The sequence below is a fragment of the Bufo bufo genome, chromosome 2, assembly GCF_905171765.1.
Source record: "Bufo bufo chromosome 2, aBufBuf1.1, whole genome shotgun sequence".
Lineage (NCBI taxonomy): Eukaryota > Metazoa > Chordata > Amphibia > Anura > Bufonidae > Bufo > Bufo bufo.
The window spans coordinates 238,017,046-238,038,711 of NC_053390.1; the positions used below are offsets into that span (position 1 = coordinate 238,017,046).

Sequence of the window (21,666 nt, forward strand, 5' to 3'; positions counted from 1 at the left end):
ATTTGGAGTAACTTTTTTAAAACTTTCCATACGGTATTCACCCTATGGTGCGCCTTTATTTAGTAAACAACGCCGGAGAACGTGATGACCATTCTAGTCAATGGAGCTGAGCTGCAATACCAAGCACAGCCACTGTACGATGGACAGCGCTGTGCTTGGAAAGCTGCTGGGAGCCTACAACACTAACCAGAGCTCCGGTGTTCACAATGGCTCCCTGAAATAGTTCATCAGCGGGGGTGTCGGGACTTGGACCCCCGCCGATGTGATGATAACCTATTCCGAGGATAGGCCATGAATATCTTTACCTGGATAACCCTTTTAAAGCAAACCTGTCACAACAATGCTGTGCAACTGAAACTCCTGCTCATTCTGGGCTTTCAATTCAGGGTGGTTGTCCTATCAGTGGCTGACGCCTGTCTCTGTATGCACGGTCATAGAGGGAAGGCTGTCCGTCACTGTTAGGACCGTCTCCTTGACTTCAAAGCCCAGAATGAGCAGAGATATAATTGAATGAATACAAGAGTCTTTTCATGCAAAACCATACATCAACCTGCTCAGCTGCTCCTGCTCTATAACATGCTGTCCTCAGCTCAGATACCATGTTCAATGTGACAGGTTCCCTTAACAAATGCTCCCTTTACTTAGAAAGTAATTTGTAATTCTGATTTAGGAAGTCTTGCGTTACCAAACATGTTTTTTTCTCTTCCACTTATTTTCTGTCACCTAGCACCCTTGCCTCACCAATCAGCTGTTTGAAGAGCAGGCAGCTCTCCATGCCAGCGCTACTTTCTCATTATTACACTGCCGGTCGTCTTGGATGTGCAGTGTAATTAAATGTTCTCACTCCATTCACTTGAATGGAGCGAGTACTTGTAATTACACTACGCTACCAGCTGATCGGCGGTCCAACACTCCCACCGATTTAGATATTGATGACTCCTCAATATATACTGCCTGCACAACCCATTTAAGTAATCTATTGTGTTTGATTTGTGGTTCTCTGTTTTAGGTTGGGCATGAATCCATTCCAGAAGAATCCCAAGCATGCATCTGTGCTATCAGAGAGGTAAACTGCTAAAGAAATTATCACAGTCCAGCCATAAATGCGTTAGTAGCTACATTTGTAGTTCATTTAATGTATTTCATGTATATTCAGCCACAGCTGTTTTTGTAATGTTATCTATGATAAACTAAAAACCAAACAAGTGGAATAGTGTATCAAAAAATGTCATTTATTATAAAATATAAAAGATATGGAGAACAACAGGATGGTATACAGTACACGGAGAAGCACAAGGCCAGTCACACCAAAAGCACCACCAATGAAACTGCGCAATGTAAGGCACAGATAGGTACGACCAAAAGGTAAAGCTGAGGCTCAGGGATAACCAGATTGGTATAGCATATAATGGTCTCCCCAATTAGGGTATAGTACACAAGGTACCACAGACCAGATATGGTAGTCCCAAAGCCGTAGCTAACATACACGGAAATGTATAGGCACCACAACCGGCCAATGAAAATAACACAATAAAATAAATCAGCCAGCGATCCATATTTATTGTGTTATTTTCATTGGCCGGTTGTGGTGCCTATACATTTCCGTGTATGTTAGCTACGGCTTTGGGACTACCATATCTGGTCTGTGGTACCTTGTGTACTATACCCTAATTGGGGAGACCATTATATGCTATACCAATCTGGTTATCCCTGAGCCTCAGCTTTACCTTTTGGTCGTACCTATCTGTGCCTTACATTGCGCAGTTTCATTGGTGGTGCTTTTGGTGTGACTGGCCTTGTGCTTCTCCGTGTACTGTATACCATCCTGTTGTTCTCCATATCTTTTATATTTTATAATAAATGACATTTTTTGATACACTATTCCACTTGTTTGGTTTTTAGTTTACTCTGGATGTGGTACAAGTGGTAATTATAGCTGTCTAGATTGACAGAGCTGCCTTTTTGTAGGTTAATGTTATCTATGATGTCAGTCCTAAAATTCTTAAATTTTTTTCTGCTATCCTTATTCTGTACATTTGGTGCTAAAAAATATAAAGTATTAATCTAATTTTTACAATGCAGGAGCTGTAGAGAATCGACGCCACTAAATATTAAGTGGTTCAAACCAACACCATTTGATTTTTGATTAATTTATTTTATATTTCTGTATACACACAAATTCTTATTTTCCCCTCTAGTGGCATCAACTATGACAAACCCATGCTACCAACTCAAGTGGCATCACTGCGTGCAGATCGTATAGCCAAAGAAAAGAAGGTGAATTTCTGCATTCTGCAACCTTTCCCAGCTTTTTTTGTGGGTATTTCTGTGGATAAATGAGTATTTAAACAAGTTCCATGTTTTAAAGGCTTTGGAACAGGTCCGCGCACAGCAGCAGCCACAGCAGAATGGACAAGTAGCCCAGCCAGCAGCTGCACAACCTGCACCAGTCCAAACACCAGCTCCTGCCGTGACTCAGGCACAAGTGGTGGTTCAGCAGCAACCTGCAGCCAAGGGTCCTAACCCCAGCACACCTTCCATAGCAACTCCTGCACTTCTTGTAAGGAATGATGAGGTTATAAATTCTTACAGTACGAGGGTTCAGAATCATTTGTGATGTGCTTTTTATATACCATTTTATTTTTATTTGTTCCATCATATAACATTGACAGTTGGGACAGATGTTTACCTGAAACATCAGGTAGAGTTGTAACACTTGGGGCTCATTCACACGGCCGTATGAACGGATCCCCACCCGTTCCGCAATTTTGCGGAAGGTCTGTGGATCCATTAATTTTTATAGGCCCTCAAAAGATGCGGACAGCACACCGTGTGCTGTCCGCATCCGTTATTCCGTACCGCGGCTCTGCAGAAAAGATAGAACATGTCCTATTCTTGTCTTGTCATTCATGGTTGCGCCCACGGGAGGTCTGGAAATTGTGGGACGCACATGGCCGGTATACGTATTTTGCGGATCCGCAAAGCACTACGCTCGTCTGAATGGGCCCTTAGGCTGACAGCAGAAATGTTTTGAGGTGCATAAGTTATATGGGGAAATAAGAAAGTCCAGAATACTTTTGTGAGCAAGCCCATGAACTATAATGTAGTTAGGTTGCAAAGTCAATTCTTTTCTACGCCTCCCATTAAAGCTTGAATAGATTTTTATATATTTTTTTCTTTACTTCAGAGTTCCTCAAGTATGGATAAGGGCAAACTGTCACAACCATTGACCGGTATAGCAGACATAAGTAGTTCCATGATACTCTGCACATAAACAGTACCAGTGTGCCACACACCACTAAGGCTAGTTTCACACTCGTGTTTTGGGCGGATCCGTCATGGATCTGCAAAAACGGATCCGTTACAGTAATGCAACCGCATGCATCATTCATGAACGGATCCGTTTGTATTATCTGTAAGGCTACATTCACACTAGCTTTTTGTCTTTCCCTTTGTGAGATCCGTCATGGGCTCTCACAAGCGGTCCAAAACGAATCAGTTTTGCCCTAATGCATTCTGAATGGAAAAGGATCCGCTCAGAATGCATCAGTTTGCCTCTGTTCAGTCACCATTCCGCTCTGGAGGCGAACACCAAAACGCTGCCTGTAGCGTTTTTCTGTCTGCCATGTGGTGCGGAGCAAGACGGATCCGTCCTGACACACAATGTAAGTCAATGGGGATGGAGCCGTTTTCTCTGACACAATAGAAAACGGATCCGTCCCCCATTGAATTTTCTATGGCTATAGAAGACCTAATACAACCGGATCCGTTCATGACGGATGCGTGCGGTTGTATTATGGTAACGGAAGCGTTTTTGCAAATCCTTGACTGAAACGCTAATGTGAAAGTAGCCTAACATTGCCAAGACGGATCCGTAATAAGGGGGCTGATGCATTTTCTATTGTACCAGATTGTGTCAGAGAAAACAAATCCGTCCCCATTGACTTACATTGTGTGCCAGGACGGATCAGTTTGGCTTAGTTTCGTCAAGCGGACAGCAAAATGCTGCAAGCAGCGTTTTGGTGTCCGCTTCCAGAGCGGAATGGAGACTGAACGAAGGCAAGCTGATGCATTCTGAGCGGATCCCTTTCCATTCAGAATGCATTATGGCAAAACTGATCCGTTTTGGACCGCTAGTGAGAGCCCATGACTGATCTCCCAAACTGAAAGCCAAAACGCAAGTGTGAGAGTAGCCTGAAACCTATCTATACACACAAAAACGAAATCAAGGTGGCTTTGTGTACTCTACAGAAGGTCTGGTGCTGGAAAATTGGGGTTCTTTTCCAGATTGGAGAAGGCAGCTGATTCCTACTCTGCTAGTAAAATGGTGCCAGCACAGGCAGGGGCCACCAGGTGAAGTAATTGGTTTGAACTGTAGTATCCCTCATTTGACCTGTCAAACACTGGCATCAAGAGGCTGTATCATTTATAGGATAAGAACGTCAGCTGAAGGTTTTTGACTTTTTCATTTGTAGGTTATAATGAGTTTCATAATGCAAGTATTTAATGGTTGGAGCTCTGTTTTTCATGAAAATAACAGTTCTTTATAATGCTGTAACTCTTTATTTTTGACAGACTGGTACCATCAAAGCTGCTGTACCTGGAACCACGATTACTACTGGTGAGAGTAAATTTTGTTTATATATATATAGATATATATATAATTTTATTTCTCCTATTCAAAAAACACACAGGTTAAGCTAAAATGTTTGTCTTTTTGTGCAAATCATAGCTGAACCAGTGATACCAGTGAGACAGCATCGGCAAAACCATGTTCGTACATGCAATCTTGCTGTGTTATTGCCTTGCATGTGCATGAGACTTCTTAAAGAATTCTAAAACGGCTGCTTTGAAAAACTGCAATCACATTACTTCACATTTTGATGCAGTTTTCTAAATTTAAGTTATGGGAGAAAAATTATAAAAAAAAAAAATGTTTTTCAGATGCACAGTGTACATGCTATTTATGTTACATCAGGATGCTGCAGGTTTCAAGGTGCAAGCTTGAAAACTCCAGCAAAAAGCTGAATTTTAACAGGCGATTTCTGCGCACCCATTATGTCCGCAAATTCCACCTAAACTGAGGGTCTGATTACCCGAACCAACAGCATCATAGGGAGCTACGATGCTGCTAGTTCAGGTGATCTGACCAGCAGGCTTGGATTTGTGGCCTCAATAGGGGCAAATAAATACACCCATATTTTTCTTGTGAGACTTAGCCTTAAAGCTATTTACATCAACAAAAGAATATATATTTCAGAAGGTAGCTAACATTTTGTAATGTCATTTTACATTCCTGTCCTCTGTTCTGGGTCACATGACCATGTCCATGCCACTCTTTTTTCCCCCCTTTGATATGTCCATGGGTGTGTTAGAGGCAGTGATAGGGGAGTGTCTATGTAGGTGGGTGTTAGGGGCGGTGCTGGAGCCGTGATAGAGGAAGGAGAAGTGCATCATGGGTTTGGTTGGATACAGCAACAGGAAGTGCTACATACAGGATGGAAACAAATCGGTTATTTGTTTACATGGTGAAAAAGGGTCAGGGGAGCCTAAATAGAAAAAAATATATATCATGGGGAAGATGTACATTAGGTAAGCAACTACATGAGCATATCTGTTAGAAAATATAGTAATGGAAAACATTTTTCATATGACAGTATTGCAAGTATTTTCCATCAGTATTTGTAAGCCAATACCAGATTTGTGTCCAAAACATGGAAGAAGTACAAATCTTTCCATTATACTTCTTAACTGTGGGCTTCGCTCCTGGTTTTGGCTTGTAGTGATGCTGAATACTAACCAATAGGGATGAGCGAATCTACTTCGGATGAAACATACGAAGTCGATTCGCATAAAACTTCGTTCCAATACTGTACGGAGCTGGAGCTCCGTACAGTATTAGAATGTATTGGCTCCAATGAGCCAAAGTTATTGCTTTGCGAAGTCTCGCGAGACTTTGGGTAATATCTTCATAAATTCATTTGTACTGTACAAAAAACATTTCCTGAATTCGGGTTCAGTTCCAAGGTACCCAGTACAAATTCATTTATGAAGTTATTGCCCGAAGTCTCGAGACACTTCGCAAAGCAATAACTTCGGCTCATTGGAGCCAATACATTCTAATACTGTACGGAGATCCTGCTCTGTACAGTATTGGAACAAAGTTTTATGCGAATCTACTTTGGATGTTTCATTCGAAGTAGATTCGCTCATCCCTACTGACCAACATACTGCCTGTGAACGTGGCCTTTAAAGGGCCTTAAAGTGTAACAGTCATGTTTTCATCAAAAAAATACATTTTAGCATATGTTACTGCTGCAGCAGCATTATGCTTAAAGCAATCTTTAGTTTCTTCACATACCACTGTTTTCCTTGAGTTTTCCCCTTAGTTACGGCTGTCTTGAATCCTACAATATGAGAATCTTCTCAAGAAGGTTCCTCTGCCAGTTCTCTGAGGCCTAAACTTCATATACACACTTGCTGTAGCCAGCAGCTCCCTGCCAGCCAATCAGATTGGTTTACTGAGAGACACGCCTCCTCACTCTGAAGCCTAATGCAGGCATGCAGTGTGAAGGACCGCCCCTCTGTCTTCTTAGGGTACCTTCACACTAGCGTTTTTGCTTGTTTAACACTTCCGTTACTGATAATACAACCATCTTCATCCGTTATGAATGGATCCGGTTGTATTATCTTTAACATATCTTTATCATTGCCAAGACGGATCCGTCATTAACTCCATTAAAAGTCAATGGGGGATGGATCCGTTTTCTATTGTGGCAGAGAAAACGGGTTCGTCCCCATTGACTTGCATTGGGGGGGTCATGCCGGATCCGTCTTGATCAGTTTCCCAGGACAGAAAGCAAAATACAACATGTTGCAACAGTTACACTCTGGTCTGGGAACTCAACTAAACGGAACGGAATGCATTTTGGAGCACTCCGTTCTGTTCAGTTTTGTCCCCAATGACAATGAATGGGGACAAAACGGAAGCGTTTTTTCCCCGGTATTGAGTCCCTATAACGGAACTCAATACCGGAAAACTTAAACACTAGTGTGAAAGTAGCCTTAGCCGGAGACAGAAAAGCCATAGCAACTGTCTTTTAAAGGAGCAGTGAAAAGGGACGGGACGTTAATGAAAGCTGTTATTAGGTAATTACAGATCTTTTGACAATCATTGACAGACTAACTCAGGAATACATGCCTAGCTCTAATAAACTAGCAAATAAAAAAATATGACAATTACCCTTTAATATAATGGTTTTATATTAAAGCAGCTAAATAGACATTGATACAAAAATATCTTAAATGATTTCAGAATTATTTTTTGTAGCAATACAATGAAATGAAATGTAAAAAATAAATACATGAGTACTGTATAAAGACCAAAAAATGTAAAGATTTTAATCTTTTCTATTATGTCCAGGAACGGTTACTGCAAACGTGCTTGTAAACACAGTGTCAGGCGTTGCAGGGGTCTCTCCTGCCACCTTCCAGCCCATTAACAAGCGATTGGTATCTCCAGTGGTAACTGGTACAGTTTCGGTAAGTTTTTTCTTTTTAATTTGATAAGGCTACATGCACCCAACAGTGAAAAAAAATGCCCATAAAAAATTGGATCTCTTTAACTGACTTTTTTTTTTTTTTTTACTGATGCTTTTCTGAGAAACGGACGTTAAAAATGGGCCCATTTAATTGTATGGGGGCAGTCACTCATCGAAAAACGGACAAGATAGAACAGTTTTTCAAATTGCCGTGTGAATAACCCCATAGACTATCATTGGTCTTAAATGGACGTGTGATGGCCGTTAAAAAATGTCCTGCACATGTCTGTGCATGTAATTGATGATGAATGTTGTAACCTGAAATTCGACCAATGCCCATGTTTGTCATCTCATCTCCAAATTTCTTCATCAGAAAGTACCTTGAAAATACAAGTATGGAATTAGAGCTATAAATTCTAAGAGTATTCTGTAAGATATCCCTAGGTTATGACATCAATATCGGATCAGATTGTGCATCTAACCATGGATCATGAAAATTAAAGGGCCAGATTACTACTAATAGTTTCATGGTTCCTTGGTAATTTTAGCACTGGTTTTGGGTGAATGGGGTTGAGCTGAATTTGCAGTATGAGAATGATGGTGTCTTTGAAATATATGAAGGCCCTCAGCAATCCATCTCCTTCATTCTTGTAATCAGTGGAGTCCCTCCTGTCTGACCTCTGTTGATCACATGTTAATGTTCACAAGTTTTTTTTTCTCTACAACACAACTTTTCTTTTCAGACAACGGTAGGAGCAACTGGTCAAGTGGTCCAGCAAAGAACAGTGACAACTCCAACAGGTCCCACCGAGATGGTGACGATAGCAACCAGTCCAGGTGTTCGAGCTGTCACTGCAGGGACAGTGGTCTCAACTAACCTTACCCCAATTCAAACACAGGCCAGAGCCATTGTCACTCAGATGACAACAGGTAATTCTTTCTTTGTTGATGCACACAAACTTTTCTTTTTTTTTTTTTTTAATTTTTTATTCCTTCCTGCTCTTTATTTCTCATCTCATTTTCATCATCAGGTACTACAACTGGGGTTCATCTGGCAGGTAAAACAATCACCCCTGCACAGTTCCAGCTGCTTCGGCAACAACAGGCAGCGCAGCAAGTCCAGGTGTCCCAGATACAGGCCCAAGCATCGCCAGGGCAAATAAAGGCTGTTACAAAGATCTCTCAGGTAAAATTTCCAGAAGTCTGTTCACAGGTTTAAGAATGTTTTGTAGGACCCTGATGTAAGGCATGCAAGAACGATCAACCTCATTAATATTTCACAAGCATTAAAGGGGTTATCCAAGAGTATAAAGTGTCCCTCCATGTGCCGGGCCCCCCACATGGAATATACTTGCACCGCTCCCCGCGGCGCTCCTGGTCCCCGCACTACCGCTGCTGCTTCTCCCCGTACACGGATGAAAACATCCGTGTCGGGGGGGGGGGAGCAGCCAATGGCAGGCGTGGACGGGAACGAGCCTCACTAGCGTCACCTGCAATGGTCTGTTGTGCTTTTCAATACAGTAAAAAAAAGTATCCCATAGAGTAGTTTAAAAGCTGATGTTTCCTACTTGTGTCTCCCCCTCAGGAGCAGCTTCTGAAGCTGCAGAAACAGAAGCTTCAGCTTCCACAGCAGGTTACTCAGGCGGGCACGCTGGCTGGCACCACACAAGTACAGGTTCAAACGCAGCAAACGCAACAACTGGCAGCTGTAACTGCGTCTCGCACTGGAGCTGTGCTTGCTGGAACAACTGTGACAAATCTGCGCTTGGTAAGATGAAAAGCGAAGCTATATAAAGCATTACATATTAAAGGGAATCTGTCACCTGCTTTTACTATTTTAAGCTGTCACCATCGCTATGTTCACTAAAGTACCTTATTTCCTGCAGTCTTCTTTTTACTTTATTTCGTTTTGTCCTTTTGATATAAAAGCCCTTTTTATGATATGCTAATGAGGCTCCAAGGTGCCCAGAGGGGCTTTTTTTTCCTCTCTGGTGCCCAGTGACGCCCCCCTGCAGTGCCCAGCCCGCCTGCGCCTGCACGATTATCAACCTCCTCAGGGCAACAGCGCTCAGATTACGTCACTGGGCTTGGCGCATGCCCAGTAAGGCTTTTGGGGCTGTTGCCCTCAGGAGCTTGATGATCCCGCAGGCGCAGGCTGCAGGCAGTACTGCGCCTGTGCGAGATTTCTGGCCGCCGACAGGAAGAAGGACGGGGCATTTCTAGAAGGTAGACGATTACGTGGCGAGGGGGCGGAACCGTTTTGGTGGTGCTGTGGGAGGTTATTTCAGGATCAGTAGGCGTTCTTGGGATTCAAATTAAGGCGGGCTGGGCACTGCAGGGGGGCGTCACTGGGCACCAGAGAGGAAAAAAACGCCCCTCTGGGCACCTTGGAGCTTCATTAGCATATCATAAAAAGGGCTTTTTTTATCAAAAGGACAAAACGAAATAAAGTAAGAAGACGACTGCAGGAAATAAGGTACTTTAGTGAACATGGCGATGGTGACAGCTTAAAATGCTAAAAGCAGGTGACAGATTCCCTTTAAAACTGTGTCTTATAGCAGTTTAACATTATGCCCATTTTAATATTAAGCTCCAGGCTCAAGGACAGATCCAAGGTCAGCCAGGGCAAACAGCACAAGTTGCTTTGGCCAAGCCACCAGTGGTATCTGCCGTTGTCTCATCTGGAGGTGTCACTACCCTTCCGGTTACAGTAGCGGGGATCAGTGTTTCTATCAATCAACCTCACAAAGCAGCAGGTAAATCTAATGAGTAGATGACTCTCTCAGACATGGGAGTTCTTTTGGACCATTCATTATTTATGCAAGTAATAACTGTGGTTGTTACCTATCTTTGCTAATTTAATGTTGTTTATCCCATCACTATGGGAGAGGAAGATTGGTATACTATTCAGACACTTTTTTTTTGTCCTTTTAAATCAGGTAATTGGTATTAAAGGTTTTCAAAAGCTCAGTGCAGTGACCAAACAAAACTTCACCCCCCTCCCTCTCAAAACATACAGATACATTATCATCTCCTTGAATACTGCCTACGAGAGAGGCACAGTTCTCACCAAGGCCTTTTCATCAATCCAAGCAGACCACACATTCAAAAATACCTTTCTTGTTAATGGCATTGGGGGACACAGTACCATGGGTATCAAAAAGGTTGGCTCTGCCCAGGTGGGCTATACCCTCTCCACAGCACTAGGCTTTTCAGTTTTAGTCTAGTGTCCGTAGGAGGCAGACATGACCTGCTCTTTTTTCGCAGGTCTTGCTGCTTTTTTTTTTTTTAATTATTTTTCCTTCTTCTGCAGGTCTCGACCTGCCGCAGGATGGGACTCCATCGTGGATTTCCACTTTAGTTGCACCCCTTGCGGGCGCATACTCGGGTACCTCGCCATTCACCCAGTCCCCATTGACTGCATCCGCAGTGGCATGCCGGCATTCCCACTGTCCCCGTGTTGAGTCTGCCGATGGGGTTGACCCTGCAGCGCCCGAAGACATTGGACGGTGTCCCAGAGTTAGTGGGGGTCACGGGTGAGGTCCCCTGTCGTGGCCAGGGGGTGGGATCCACCTTTTTGGCCGTCCGGGGTGCTATTCCTCCTTCTTTAACCCCTTCTCCCCCAGGCGGGGAGGAATTTCTCTCTCTGGGAGGGGGGGGCTCCTTTTCCCTTCTCCTTGGTCATTCCGCTTCCTTTACGGCCTCCCCGGCCTCTCATCTACTTTAGTCCTCGGCTTTTGCCAGGACTAGGTCGTGTTTTTCTCCGTCCGAGCATCTAGTGCTCCATTTTGTCTGAGCCGCCCCTTTCCGGGCGTCGCTTCCCCCCGCTACCCTCCTCCCTCAATTTCTTCTCCTGGGGCCCCCCGTTCTCCCGCGGTCCGCCCCGCCGACGGCGCTGCATTCCCGGCCACCTCATAAATCGAGGCCCCGGTTTTCGAGCCTGCTAGGCCGCGCTCGTCCCGCCCCCTCCTGGTTTTCCGGGCTTCTTCCATTTCCCCTCCCGGGCGCGTGAGGGGCCATCTTATCCATCCTTTCATGGATAAGCGCGGGCCTTTAGCCTAGGGGGGGTGGGGGGGGGGGAGCGCAGATCCTCTGTCTCCTGGGAGAAGAAACCTCCATATTGCCGGCATTTCTCCTGCAGCTCTCCTGGTCACCTCTGCAGCTGCTGCAGCACCTCTTCGGGACACAGCACCTGGGGTCTGGTAGGACAGCCTCTGGCTGGCATCTTTTTCCCTTTTCCAGTCCCCCCTCTGCCTTACCACTGGGGTCGCCACTTGATTACGTGTACATGTGGCGCTAAAGGGTTGCCATGCGATCAGCCTGTCCCTGTTTGGCGCAGTAGCTCCCAGGCCCTCTCATGACACCCTGACCTACTTCTCGTCTGTCTCTCCTGACTGGGCCTCTTTCCTGTCCCAAGCAATAGGGTATTCTCTACGATGGCAAAGTCGCTGCTCTGACTGCCTGCCAACAATTGCGGCCACCTCTGCCCTCCCAGGGATCCTTCTGCGGATGGGTCACACTCTGCTAGGTCCCGCGGATGACCTCTGGTTGTCACAACCATGTCCCACACCTCCTCTGCTTCCTCTGGTCTCTCCCAGGACAGGTCTGAGGCTGGTGACAACTGCCATTCCATCCGCTGCCTCGGGGGCGCCTCTGCTCCGATCCTCTCTCGGAAACAGAGCATCAGGCGGTCTTCCTTCATACAGATTATGGCCTCATGCACACGACCGTATTTTGTTTCCGTGTCCGTTCCGTTTTTTTGCGGATAGGATGCGGACCCATTCATTTCAATGTGCTGTCCGGATCAGTATGTCCGTTCCGTTGCTCCGCCAAAAAAAAAAATGCATGTCCTATTTTTTTCTAGTTTACGGACAAGAATAGGAATTATTACAATGGATCCGCCAAAAAACGGATCCGCAAAGAAACGGATGCCATACGGGACCGCAAAACACATACGGTCGTGTGCATGTAGCCTATCTCTGGGTGGTTAAAGACTAATGTCCACTGAGGAACCTCTCCTCTCTAGGGTTGGTATCCCATCTAGTGGACTTTCTGATGGCGCTTCCCTGGCTGCACAGGTAAGTCAGCCCACCACGTGGTTAGCATTTCGGCACACCTACGTGGTGTCCCAGGTACGTACACCTTCCCATTAACAGGGGGGTATTTGCACCACTGCCAAATGCTGTACCCAGCACTGCAGCTATTTCGCTGTACCAGGGGGTATATTCAAAATATACCCATGGTACTGTGTCCCCCAATGCAATGAACGAGAAACAGAATTTACGGTAAGTACAAAAATCGAATTTTTCTGCCCCGCTACTTATATAGGTAGGTTTTTCCATAGAGATAAGCCATTTCACCCTGTCTACAAACTCCTTATCTGTTAAAGGGGACTCCGGCAACCAGTAATGTGCAGTAAGATTTCCTGCTTTCTTGGTTATAGCCACCTTTGCAGGTTCACAGACAGGCAAATCTTCAACATAGACAAATGTATAAGCAGATCCCTCACCCCTAGTTTATAAAGAAGTAATGATTTTCTATATACTCTCTGCAATAAATAATGCTGAGGCAAACCCTGTCACTCACAAAATGTCTTTCGAGCTGTTATCTTCTATGGGGCCTTTATCCCCTTCCCATTTTCCTTTTATCGTCAGAGAGAACGTTTCCATTTCTTTCTATGAGGCAATGTATATTCAGTCTAGATATGAGACCAGCTGAATGCTCTACCTGACCCGCCATAGTGAATATAGGGTCACACACCACTGTTAAAGGGGTTTTCCCAGACCATTAACTGATGACTTATCCCAGTACACTTTTATGGCATTCAAAGCTGTATGTTGATTAAAACGGGGATAGAGCTATACATTGTGTCCTGTCTCCTGCCCCTACATACAGTCCTGATCAAAAGTTTAAGACCACTTGAAAAATGGCAAAAAATTATATTTATCATGGCTGGATCTGAACAAGGTTCCAAGTAGAGCTTCAACATGCAACAAGAAGAAATGGGAGTGAGACAACATTTTTTGAGCATTCAATTTAATGAAAACAACAAATAAACTGAATCAGGCTGTTTTTCAGCTGATCAAAAGTTTAGGACCACACCTCAAACCCCCCCCCCCCCCCCCCCCCCAAAAAAAAAAAAAAAAAGAAATCTAACTTCCAAACATGAACTCAGTAATGAGTAGCTCCGCCGTTATTGTTTATCACTTCAAAAATTTGTTTCGGCATGCTTGATGCAAGCGTTTCCATGAGGTGAGTGGGAACATTTCTCCAAGTGGTGAAGATGGCCGCACGAAGGCCATCTACTGTCTGGAACTGTTGTCTATTTTTTTAAACTTCCCTTGCCATCCATCCCCAAATGTTCTCAATTGGATTTAGATCAGGGGAACACGCAGGATGGGCCAAAAGAGTGTTATTCTACTGGAAGAAGTCCCTTGTCCTGCGGGCATTGTGTACTGTTGAAAAACCTAGTCGTTGCCACACAGACGAAGGCCCTCAGTCATGAGGAATGCTCTCTGCAACATCTGGACATAGCCAGCGGCCGTTTGACGCCCCTGCACTTCCTGAAGCTCCATTGTTCCACTGAAGGAAAAAATGGCGCTCCCTCCACTGTGGCCCGTAGAAAACATCTCAGGTGGGATCTGCTTGTCATGCCAGTAACGTTGGAAACCATCAGGACCATCAAGGTTAAATTTTTTCTCATCAGAGAATAAAACTTTCTTCCACCTTTGAATGTCCCATGTTTGGTGCTCTCTTGCAAAGTCCAAAGGAGCAGTTCTGTGGCGTTCAAGGAGACTAGGTCTTTGAAGAAGTTTTTTGTTTTTGAAGCCCTTCAGTCTCAGATGCCGTCTGATGGTTATGGGGCTGCAGTCAGCACCAGTAAGGGCCTTAATTTGGGTCGAGGATCGTCCACTGTCTTGACTGACAGCCAATTGGATCCTCCGGCTCAGTGCTGATGACATTTTCTCGTGCATGGCATTGGGGGACACAGCACCATGGGTATATGTCCAACTACCACTAGGAGGCGACACTAGACATAAAAAGTGTTGGCTCCTCCCCGTTGGGCTATACCCTCTCCACAGACACTAGGCAACTCAGTCTTGTTCTAGTGTCCGTAGGAGGCAGACCTGACCTGCTTTTTGTGCAGGTCATCCTGCTACTTTTTTTTTTTTTTTTCAATTATTTTTTCTTTCTCTTCTCTGCAGGTTCCGGCCTGCGGCAGGGGTGGCTCCATCGTGTTCCACTTTAGTTGCCCCCCTGTGGGCGCGTACTCAGGTACTTGGCAGCCACCCAGTCCCAAAATCTGCCTCCGCAGTGGAATTCCGGCAGTCCCACGGTTCCCGTGTTGAGTCCGCCGAGGGGGTGGTTACTGCTGCGCCTGAAGACGTCTGAGGGTGAGTATGTTAGATTAGGGATCCCACCCTCCCCGGGCCTGGGTGCGTTTTCCCCTCTCCTCCCTTCCCGGATACCTAATACAGCTCTCATTGCTGTGTGGGTAAATGCCTTGCCTCTAATAGTGCCTTGCCTCTGATACAGTAGGTTGTGGATTCAGGCCCCAGCAGAATCTTTTATCTCTCAGCTGTATCCTGGCCCCAGAAGCCCCCTGGCCTTCCGTTTTTCTCTCCCTGGGGGTCTCTTCTTCAGTTCTCTCCCCCACCTGGCCCCCGTTCGTTGCGGCAGTTCTGGGGCACTATCGCGGCCGTTCGCTCCCGGCCGCGCTCCACTAATTTAGTCCCCGGCTTTTCGGGCCTACTAGGCCGCAACTCCCCGCCCACTTTCTCCCTTCCCGGGCTTACTCCGTCTCCACCCCTCCGTGGGGGGAGCCTGAGAGGGGCCTCTTCTGCCTGCCAAGCCAGCCCCAGGTTCTCTGCTCTCTCTCAGAGGGGCGGTTCTTCCTCCTGCTGTCGGCTCCTGCTCTCTCCGGTCGCCATCTTCTGTTCTCCTGCTTGGGGTGCGCTGCACAGCTACTTGGGGTCCGGTAGGCAGCCTCTGGCTGAATTGCTCCGCAGGCTCCTTTCCCTCTCGATTGCTGCATTCTCCTGCAGCTCTGCCACCTGCTATATAGCTGCTGCTCTTGGGAACTGTGGCATCCGGGGTCAGATAGGTCAGCCCTGCTGCTCTATGGGGCCTCCTCTCCCTATCGGATCGCCACGTATTTTACGTGCGTCTGTTGTCTACGGAGGTTTCCACGTGGTCGCCTTGTCCCCCCTCCCACCCTTTTGTGTGTAGGTCCCCCCTGAATGGGCTCCCTCCATGTCGAACCATGGGAACCTTGCCTGACTCGCCCAATCCCTGGCGGAGTCGCTGGAGCGCTACCTACAAATTGCGGTCTCCTTCCCCCCTGAGCCACGCTCAGATACAGGGTCACGCAAGGAGTAGCCCACGGACCAACCTCTGGTGGTCTCAACTAGCTTCCACCCCTCCTCGGCATCCTCGGGTCCCCCAGGACAGGCCTGAGGCTGGTGACGAAGCCTTCTATCTGGGGACACCTCTGCACCGATTCCCTCAGAACAGAGCATCAGGCGGTCTTCCACCATGCAGAATCCCTCTGCGTGGTCAAGTCAAATGTGCATGGTGGTACCTACCCTACCAGGTTTGGTGCCCCTCTAGTGGACTTTCGGATGGTGCTCTCCTGCCTGCACAGAGGTAAGGCAACCGTCACCCTGCTTAGCAACTGGGACACCTACGCTGTGTCTCTGGTACGTACGCCCTCGTAGGCTGTACACGACAGACCTTCCCGGTTCCCCTATCCAGGGGCTATGTTCTAGGCAAGTTGATAATTCAGGCAAACGCCACTTGTAGGGTTGGCAACCCTTCTCGGCCTCTAAAGGTTCTTTTGTAGTGCCTGTACCAGAGAATACAGGCCGGCTTCTATGCCGTGGCGATTACATCTGTCTGTTTCCAGCTGCCTTGTTACTTTCATAGGTAGAGTTCCTGCTGACTGGCTATGGTGTTCCATGCGGCACTATTTCCCCCTATCGGGCGAGATATACAGGCGGCCTTCAATTGCCGTAGCAATTGCACCTGTCTGTCTCCAGCCACCTTGCTCCCTTCATGGGTAGAGTCCCTACACCATCTCCTGATGATGTATCCAATATCCCTGGCGGGCTCTATTGTGTTCCGTGCGGCACTATTTCTCCCTTCTCGGCGAGATATAGAGGCCACTCTCAATTGCTGTGCAATTGCGTCTGTTTGGTTCTAGTGAGCACCAGGCTGCCACCTTGTTCCCTTCATTTTTATTTACCTTCTCTATCTCCAGGGGCTGTTGCCGTTGCTCCTGTCTGGCCTTATGGTGTACCTTGCGGCACTATTTCTCCCTTACCGGACGAGATATTGAGGCCACTTTGTAGTGCCGTTGCCACTGCAACCTCATCATAGTGTGCACCAAACAGCCATCTTGCTCCCTTCTTAGGTAGAGTTCCTGCACCGTCTCTGATGCTTCAGCCATTACACCTGTCGGGCTCTATGGTGTACTATGCGGCCCTGTTTCCCTCTTTTTAGGTGAAATAGTGGGCATCCTTCAGTTGCCATTGCACTTACTTAATTGTGGTGTGCACCTGTCGTTCCTTGTGGTACCGTGCGGCCCTATTTTTCCCTTCCCGAGCGAAATATAGGGGCCATAGCTAACGTGGCAGCCGTTGCACTTCTCTGGTCCTAGGGTGCTCAATGCTGCCACATCGCTCTAATCTTAGACCTAGTACCTCTGCCATCTCCAGATGCTGTACCCATTGCACCTCTCTGGTTGTATCTCTGCACTACACAGCCGTATTTCTACCTTACAGGTTGAGGACCTGTACCCTCCAAATGCGGTCGCATTCCTGGATGCTGTGGCTTTTTTTCCACCCTCCTTAAAAGTGCAACATGCAGCCACTTTACCTCGGTTTTAGGCGTGTATTTTTAGTACCCACGTGCTGGGCCCTATGGTGCAATCTGTGGCCCATACAGTTTCTGTATTACTGGGTGCTTCCTTCCCCGGGCTCTAATCTGTGCTGCGGATGTAGGTTACTTCCCTTTTCGGCCATCCTGGTTCAGCATGAACATGGTAGCCATATCTGGCAGGGGTGGGCCAGCCCAACCCCCACCTCCACCTTGTCTGTCTATTGCTACTTCTGGGTACCCAGTATATGGCTGATCTGGTCTGGTGGGTGGTCCACATACAACCACGCTCCACCATGGCCAGGTGGTTGTTGGTTTTTGTGCTAGGGTTGCTATTGCCATCCCTATCAAATACTACTTTCGGCTGCACTCCGCGTTCCCCATATTATAAAGGAGTACCCGCGTTGTTTTCTATTACAGGGCGGACCATTCCTGGTGGAGTACAGTGATCTCCACTGGATCTTTTCCTTGTTGGGGTACGTAGCTTGGTGAGCACCAGCCGCTGCAGCAGTTTTTGGCCATCACTGGATGTCCTCCGCCACACGGAATCCTTCTGGGGTCAGCGACATTATCCTCGCTGGACGTTCTCCCTGATGAGTCAGGGACAGAACCACTGAGCGCCACACACCTGCCTGGTAGGTGAATTTCTGCTGATTGCTCTGACATAGGACAGGGTTCCGTAGTTCCTTCTGGGTCCGGGTGTTCCCTTATATTCTCTGCTTAGTTGTACTATCTAACAGAGGGCAGTCCCCTAGGACCAGGCTATTGTCTGCGCCTGTCTGGTACTCTCTCTCCCTGGGAGCCTTCTGTATGTCGGTTGCAGCTGGTTTCTACATTTCGTGTAGTCACTCCCGTTTCTTTTATAGCGACTTCGCCATTCCTTATGCATATGGGTGTCTGTTGTTTTAGTGGTACAACCCAAGCCGCTGTATTTGCTCTCCCCGGGACAATGTATGCAGATTGCTAGCCACTATTCTTTGAATGGCTAGTTGTCCATGGCTAATTCCTTCCCATATGGTGGTTCTTTTCATTTTTTCTTGGATATTCTGGTTTATGTTGTCCTCTGGTGGTTCAGTTCATGGTTCCTTGTGAGCCCATTTCCGGTACTCCTTTCTGGAGTCCCTGTCCCCGTTCATTTGACCACACAGATTCTGTAGGATTATCGTTGTTTGGGAGGGGCCTGGTTTGATTGTTCCCCTTGCGGGTTCCAATAGCCTTGTGGACCTCTTGGGATTCGTGTCTATCTTCCCATCCTCCCACGTTAGGTACCTGGTGTTGAGTAGTTTAGTGCTACGGTTTGCATTTCCACCTTTATGGTCTCCTTCGGGAGGGACTTTCTCCTGTTTGTAGAACCTTCCTCCTTAGACTGTTGGTAGTACTCTCTTTCTCCTCCCATGTCTCTCAGTCCAGTGTGTCCCTGCTGAGATTTCCTGGGCCTGCATTTACCTGATACTTCATTTGGCCGGAGTTTCTCCGGTCTAGCGCTTCTCAGCGATATTTTGTTTTCAGGGGCTCGTTCCTCGTCTCCTGATTTTGGGACGCAGGTCTTCTCTTATTTTTTTCTTTTTTCCTGGCCTTTACTTACAACCCCCTCCCTTTCCAAGGGTTGGCGGTTTCCTTTAGCGCCTTTGGGGTTTTCACTTTTCAATAGGACGCTTAACTTCATCACCTGCTTTGCGGTGGGGGGGGGGGGGGGGGGGGGAGTCCTGCTCCCTTCATATGTGAGCCTTTCTATGGCTTCCCTCACTCCAGTGTGCCCCTGCTGAGATTTCCTGGGCTTGCATCTGGTTCCCTTCTTCCCTGATAATTCGTTTCGCCGGAGTTTCTCCGGTCTTGCGCTTATCAGCGATATTTTGTTTTCAGAGGCTCGTTCCTCGTCTCCTGGTTTGGGGATGCAGGTCTTATCTTTTCTCTTTTCCTGGTTTTTACTTACAACCCCCTCCCTTTCCAGGGGTTGGTGGTTTCCCTTAGCGCCTTTGGGATCTTTTCCTTTCAAAAGGGCGCTTAACTTTTTCACCTGCATTGCGGTGAGGGGAGACCCGCTCCACTCACATGTGAGCCTTGCTATGGCTTGTTTCTCTCGTTTGGCCTTCAGTGATTCCATGTTCCCTAGCTCCCCTGGCCCTTCAGGGGTTGACCTCAGGGTTTTTCTGCTTTCGCCTGAGACAATTGGGATGTTAGGTAGATCCAATACGCGATGCTGTCCTACTTTCTCTCCAGCCTCTGGCTGAGCTGGGTGTTCCCCTTTGCCGCCTTCTTGCATTTGGGACCTTCTCCCAGGCATTTGTCCTGGGGTGCTGGCAGTCGTCACTGTGGCCTCCTTGGGGTTTCCCGCCTATTCCGTGCTTTTCTCCTGTTGGGTCACATGGTTCTCCCGCACCTGTATGCCCAACAGGTGGCATGGTTGTTCTTCCCACCCTCGGGGACTGCTTTGGGACGTCCCATGGTGCTGTGTCCCCCAATGCCATGCACGAGAAAATTTGATTTTTTCTACTCACCGTAAAAAAAAATTCTCGTAGTAGGCATTGGTGAACACAGATCCCACCCTATGTTGTTTTACTTCCGCTTCTCCGGGCTGGTCTCTTGATCTTTCCCGATACGGGAGTTGGTTCCTTGCCTTTCTTCTCTCTCCTTCTGCTTTTGGTACAAACTAAGCTGCCTAGTGTCTGTGGAGAGGGTATAGCCCAACGGGGAGGAGCCAACACTTTTTATGTCTAGTGTCGCCTCCTAGTGTTAGTTGGACTAACCCATGGTGCTGTGTCCCCCAATGCCTACTACGAGAAAAGGATTTTACGGGGAGTACAAAAAATCTAATTTTTTTGGGTCTTCCACTTGACTTTTTTTGTTCCATAACCCTCAGGATCATTTAAGAAATTCCAAATGACTGTCTTACTGCGTCCCACCTCAGCAGCGATGGCGCGCTGTGAGAGACCCTGCTTATGCAGTTCAACAACCCGACCACGTTCAAAAAGGGAGAGTTTTTTTGCCTTTACCATCACAACGTGTGACTACCTGACAGAAAATGACAATGAATCCACATCTTTGCACAGATTTGGCCTTTTAAAGGCATGTGGTCCTAAAATTTTGATCAGCTGAAAAAGAGCCTGTTTCATTTTAATCGTTATTTTCAATTAATTGAATGCTCAAAAAATGTTTAGTCTCACTCACATTTCTTCTTGTTGCATGTTGAAGCTCTACTTGGAACCTTGTTAAGATCCAAGAATGTAAAATATGATTTTTTGCCATTGTTCAAGTGGTCTTAAACTTTTGATCAGGACTGTATATCTCTTAGCTGACACTCTATTTAACTAGTGGACATAGTTTGTTTTAATGTGTGAAGAGTCATGCACACCATTGTCTTATATTTTAATAAGTGAAAAGAGGACTTCCTATGGTCAGAGTTGATATTCTTCTCTAAGAAATATATTTTGTGTTTTAGGGGGGCAGACGGTCATGGCCCAGCCATTACATATGCAGCCATTGTTGAAATTAAAACAGCACCATACTACGCAGTCCCAGCAGCAGAAGACTCTGCAGACGCAAGCCACGCTGGGTCAACAGAAGGTAATTATCTTAATCATTAACGATGTAAGGCTGGATTCATATTTTCAGTCTTTTTTAGCCAAGCAGAGGCCTGGGTGCAAAATATCAGAAAAGATTACATTTTACTTCCATTCTTTTTTGGCTTTGGACAAAAAGTGCATCAAATCAGCATATGTGAATCATGTGGCGCCAGCATTACAACTCAATGAGGTGCCTTCATCAAGATTGGAGTGCCCATACGCCTGTCTTAATTTCTGTGCGCCAAAGTGAGATGCGCCTAATTTATTATTTATATTTATTATAAGTTACAAATTATGAAGCACACATGATAATTTGCGACTCATTTATGCCACAACAGTGGCTTAAGTACATTGATAAATGTCCCCCATTTTGTTGCCCTATTCTTTTTTTCTTTTCTTTTTTTTTTATAAATAAGATACTGGAAACCTGCATAGTCTCTGGATATTGTTGGACTTTGTGTCGTCCATATGTATACTACTTATCTTTAATGAGTTGACATCAGGCCAAAACGAGCATTCATTAACGAATAGACAACCACCTCAGCATTTCCCCTTTAAGACCTTTGCATGTTTGCTAGTTTTTTGCAGATTGTGGTTGGATTCCACATTGAATATCCACAGCAAAGTACAGTATGCCCATGGTAGAAAACTGCATCCACCAGCAGCAGAACAAATCCACATGGATT

At 46.4% G+C, this 21,666-nt stretch overlaps 1 protein-coding gene across 4 annotated transcripts in view; it reads left to right on the forward strand.

The window, feature by feature from the left end:
• LOC120988660 (E1A-binding protein p400-like) overlaps positions 1–21,666 on the forward strand; it is a 160,283-nt gene that overhangs the window by 127,034 nt on the left and 11,583 nt on the right. For all 4 annotated transcript variants that reach the window (XM_040416264.1, XM_040416265.1, XM_040416266.1 and 1 more), the window contains 10 exons: positions 1,010–1,066; positions 2,199–2,277; positions 2,369–2,560; positions 4,576–4,621; positions 7,424–7,542; positions 8,285–8,471; positions 8,573–8,727; positions 9,127–9,309; positions 10,132–10,297; positions 20,857–20,981. In XM_040416264.1, the coding sequence (XP_040272198.1) occupies positions 1,010–1,066; positions 2,199–2,277; positions 2,369–2,560; positions 4,576–4,621; positions 7,424–7,542; positions 8,285–8,471; positions 8,573–8,727; positions 9,127–9,309; positions 10,132–10,297; positions 20,857–20,981 (1,309 nt within the window). The remainder of the gene's footprint in view (positions 1–1,009; positions 1,067–2,198; positions 2,278–2,368; positions 2,561–4,575; positions 4,622–7,423; positions 7,543–8,284; positions 8,472–8,572; positions 8,728–9,126; positions 9,310–10,131; positions 10,298–20,856; positions 20,982–21,666) is intronic.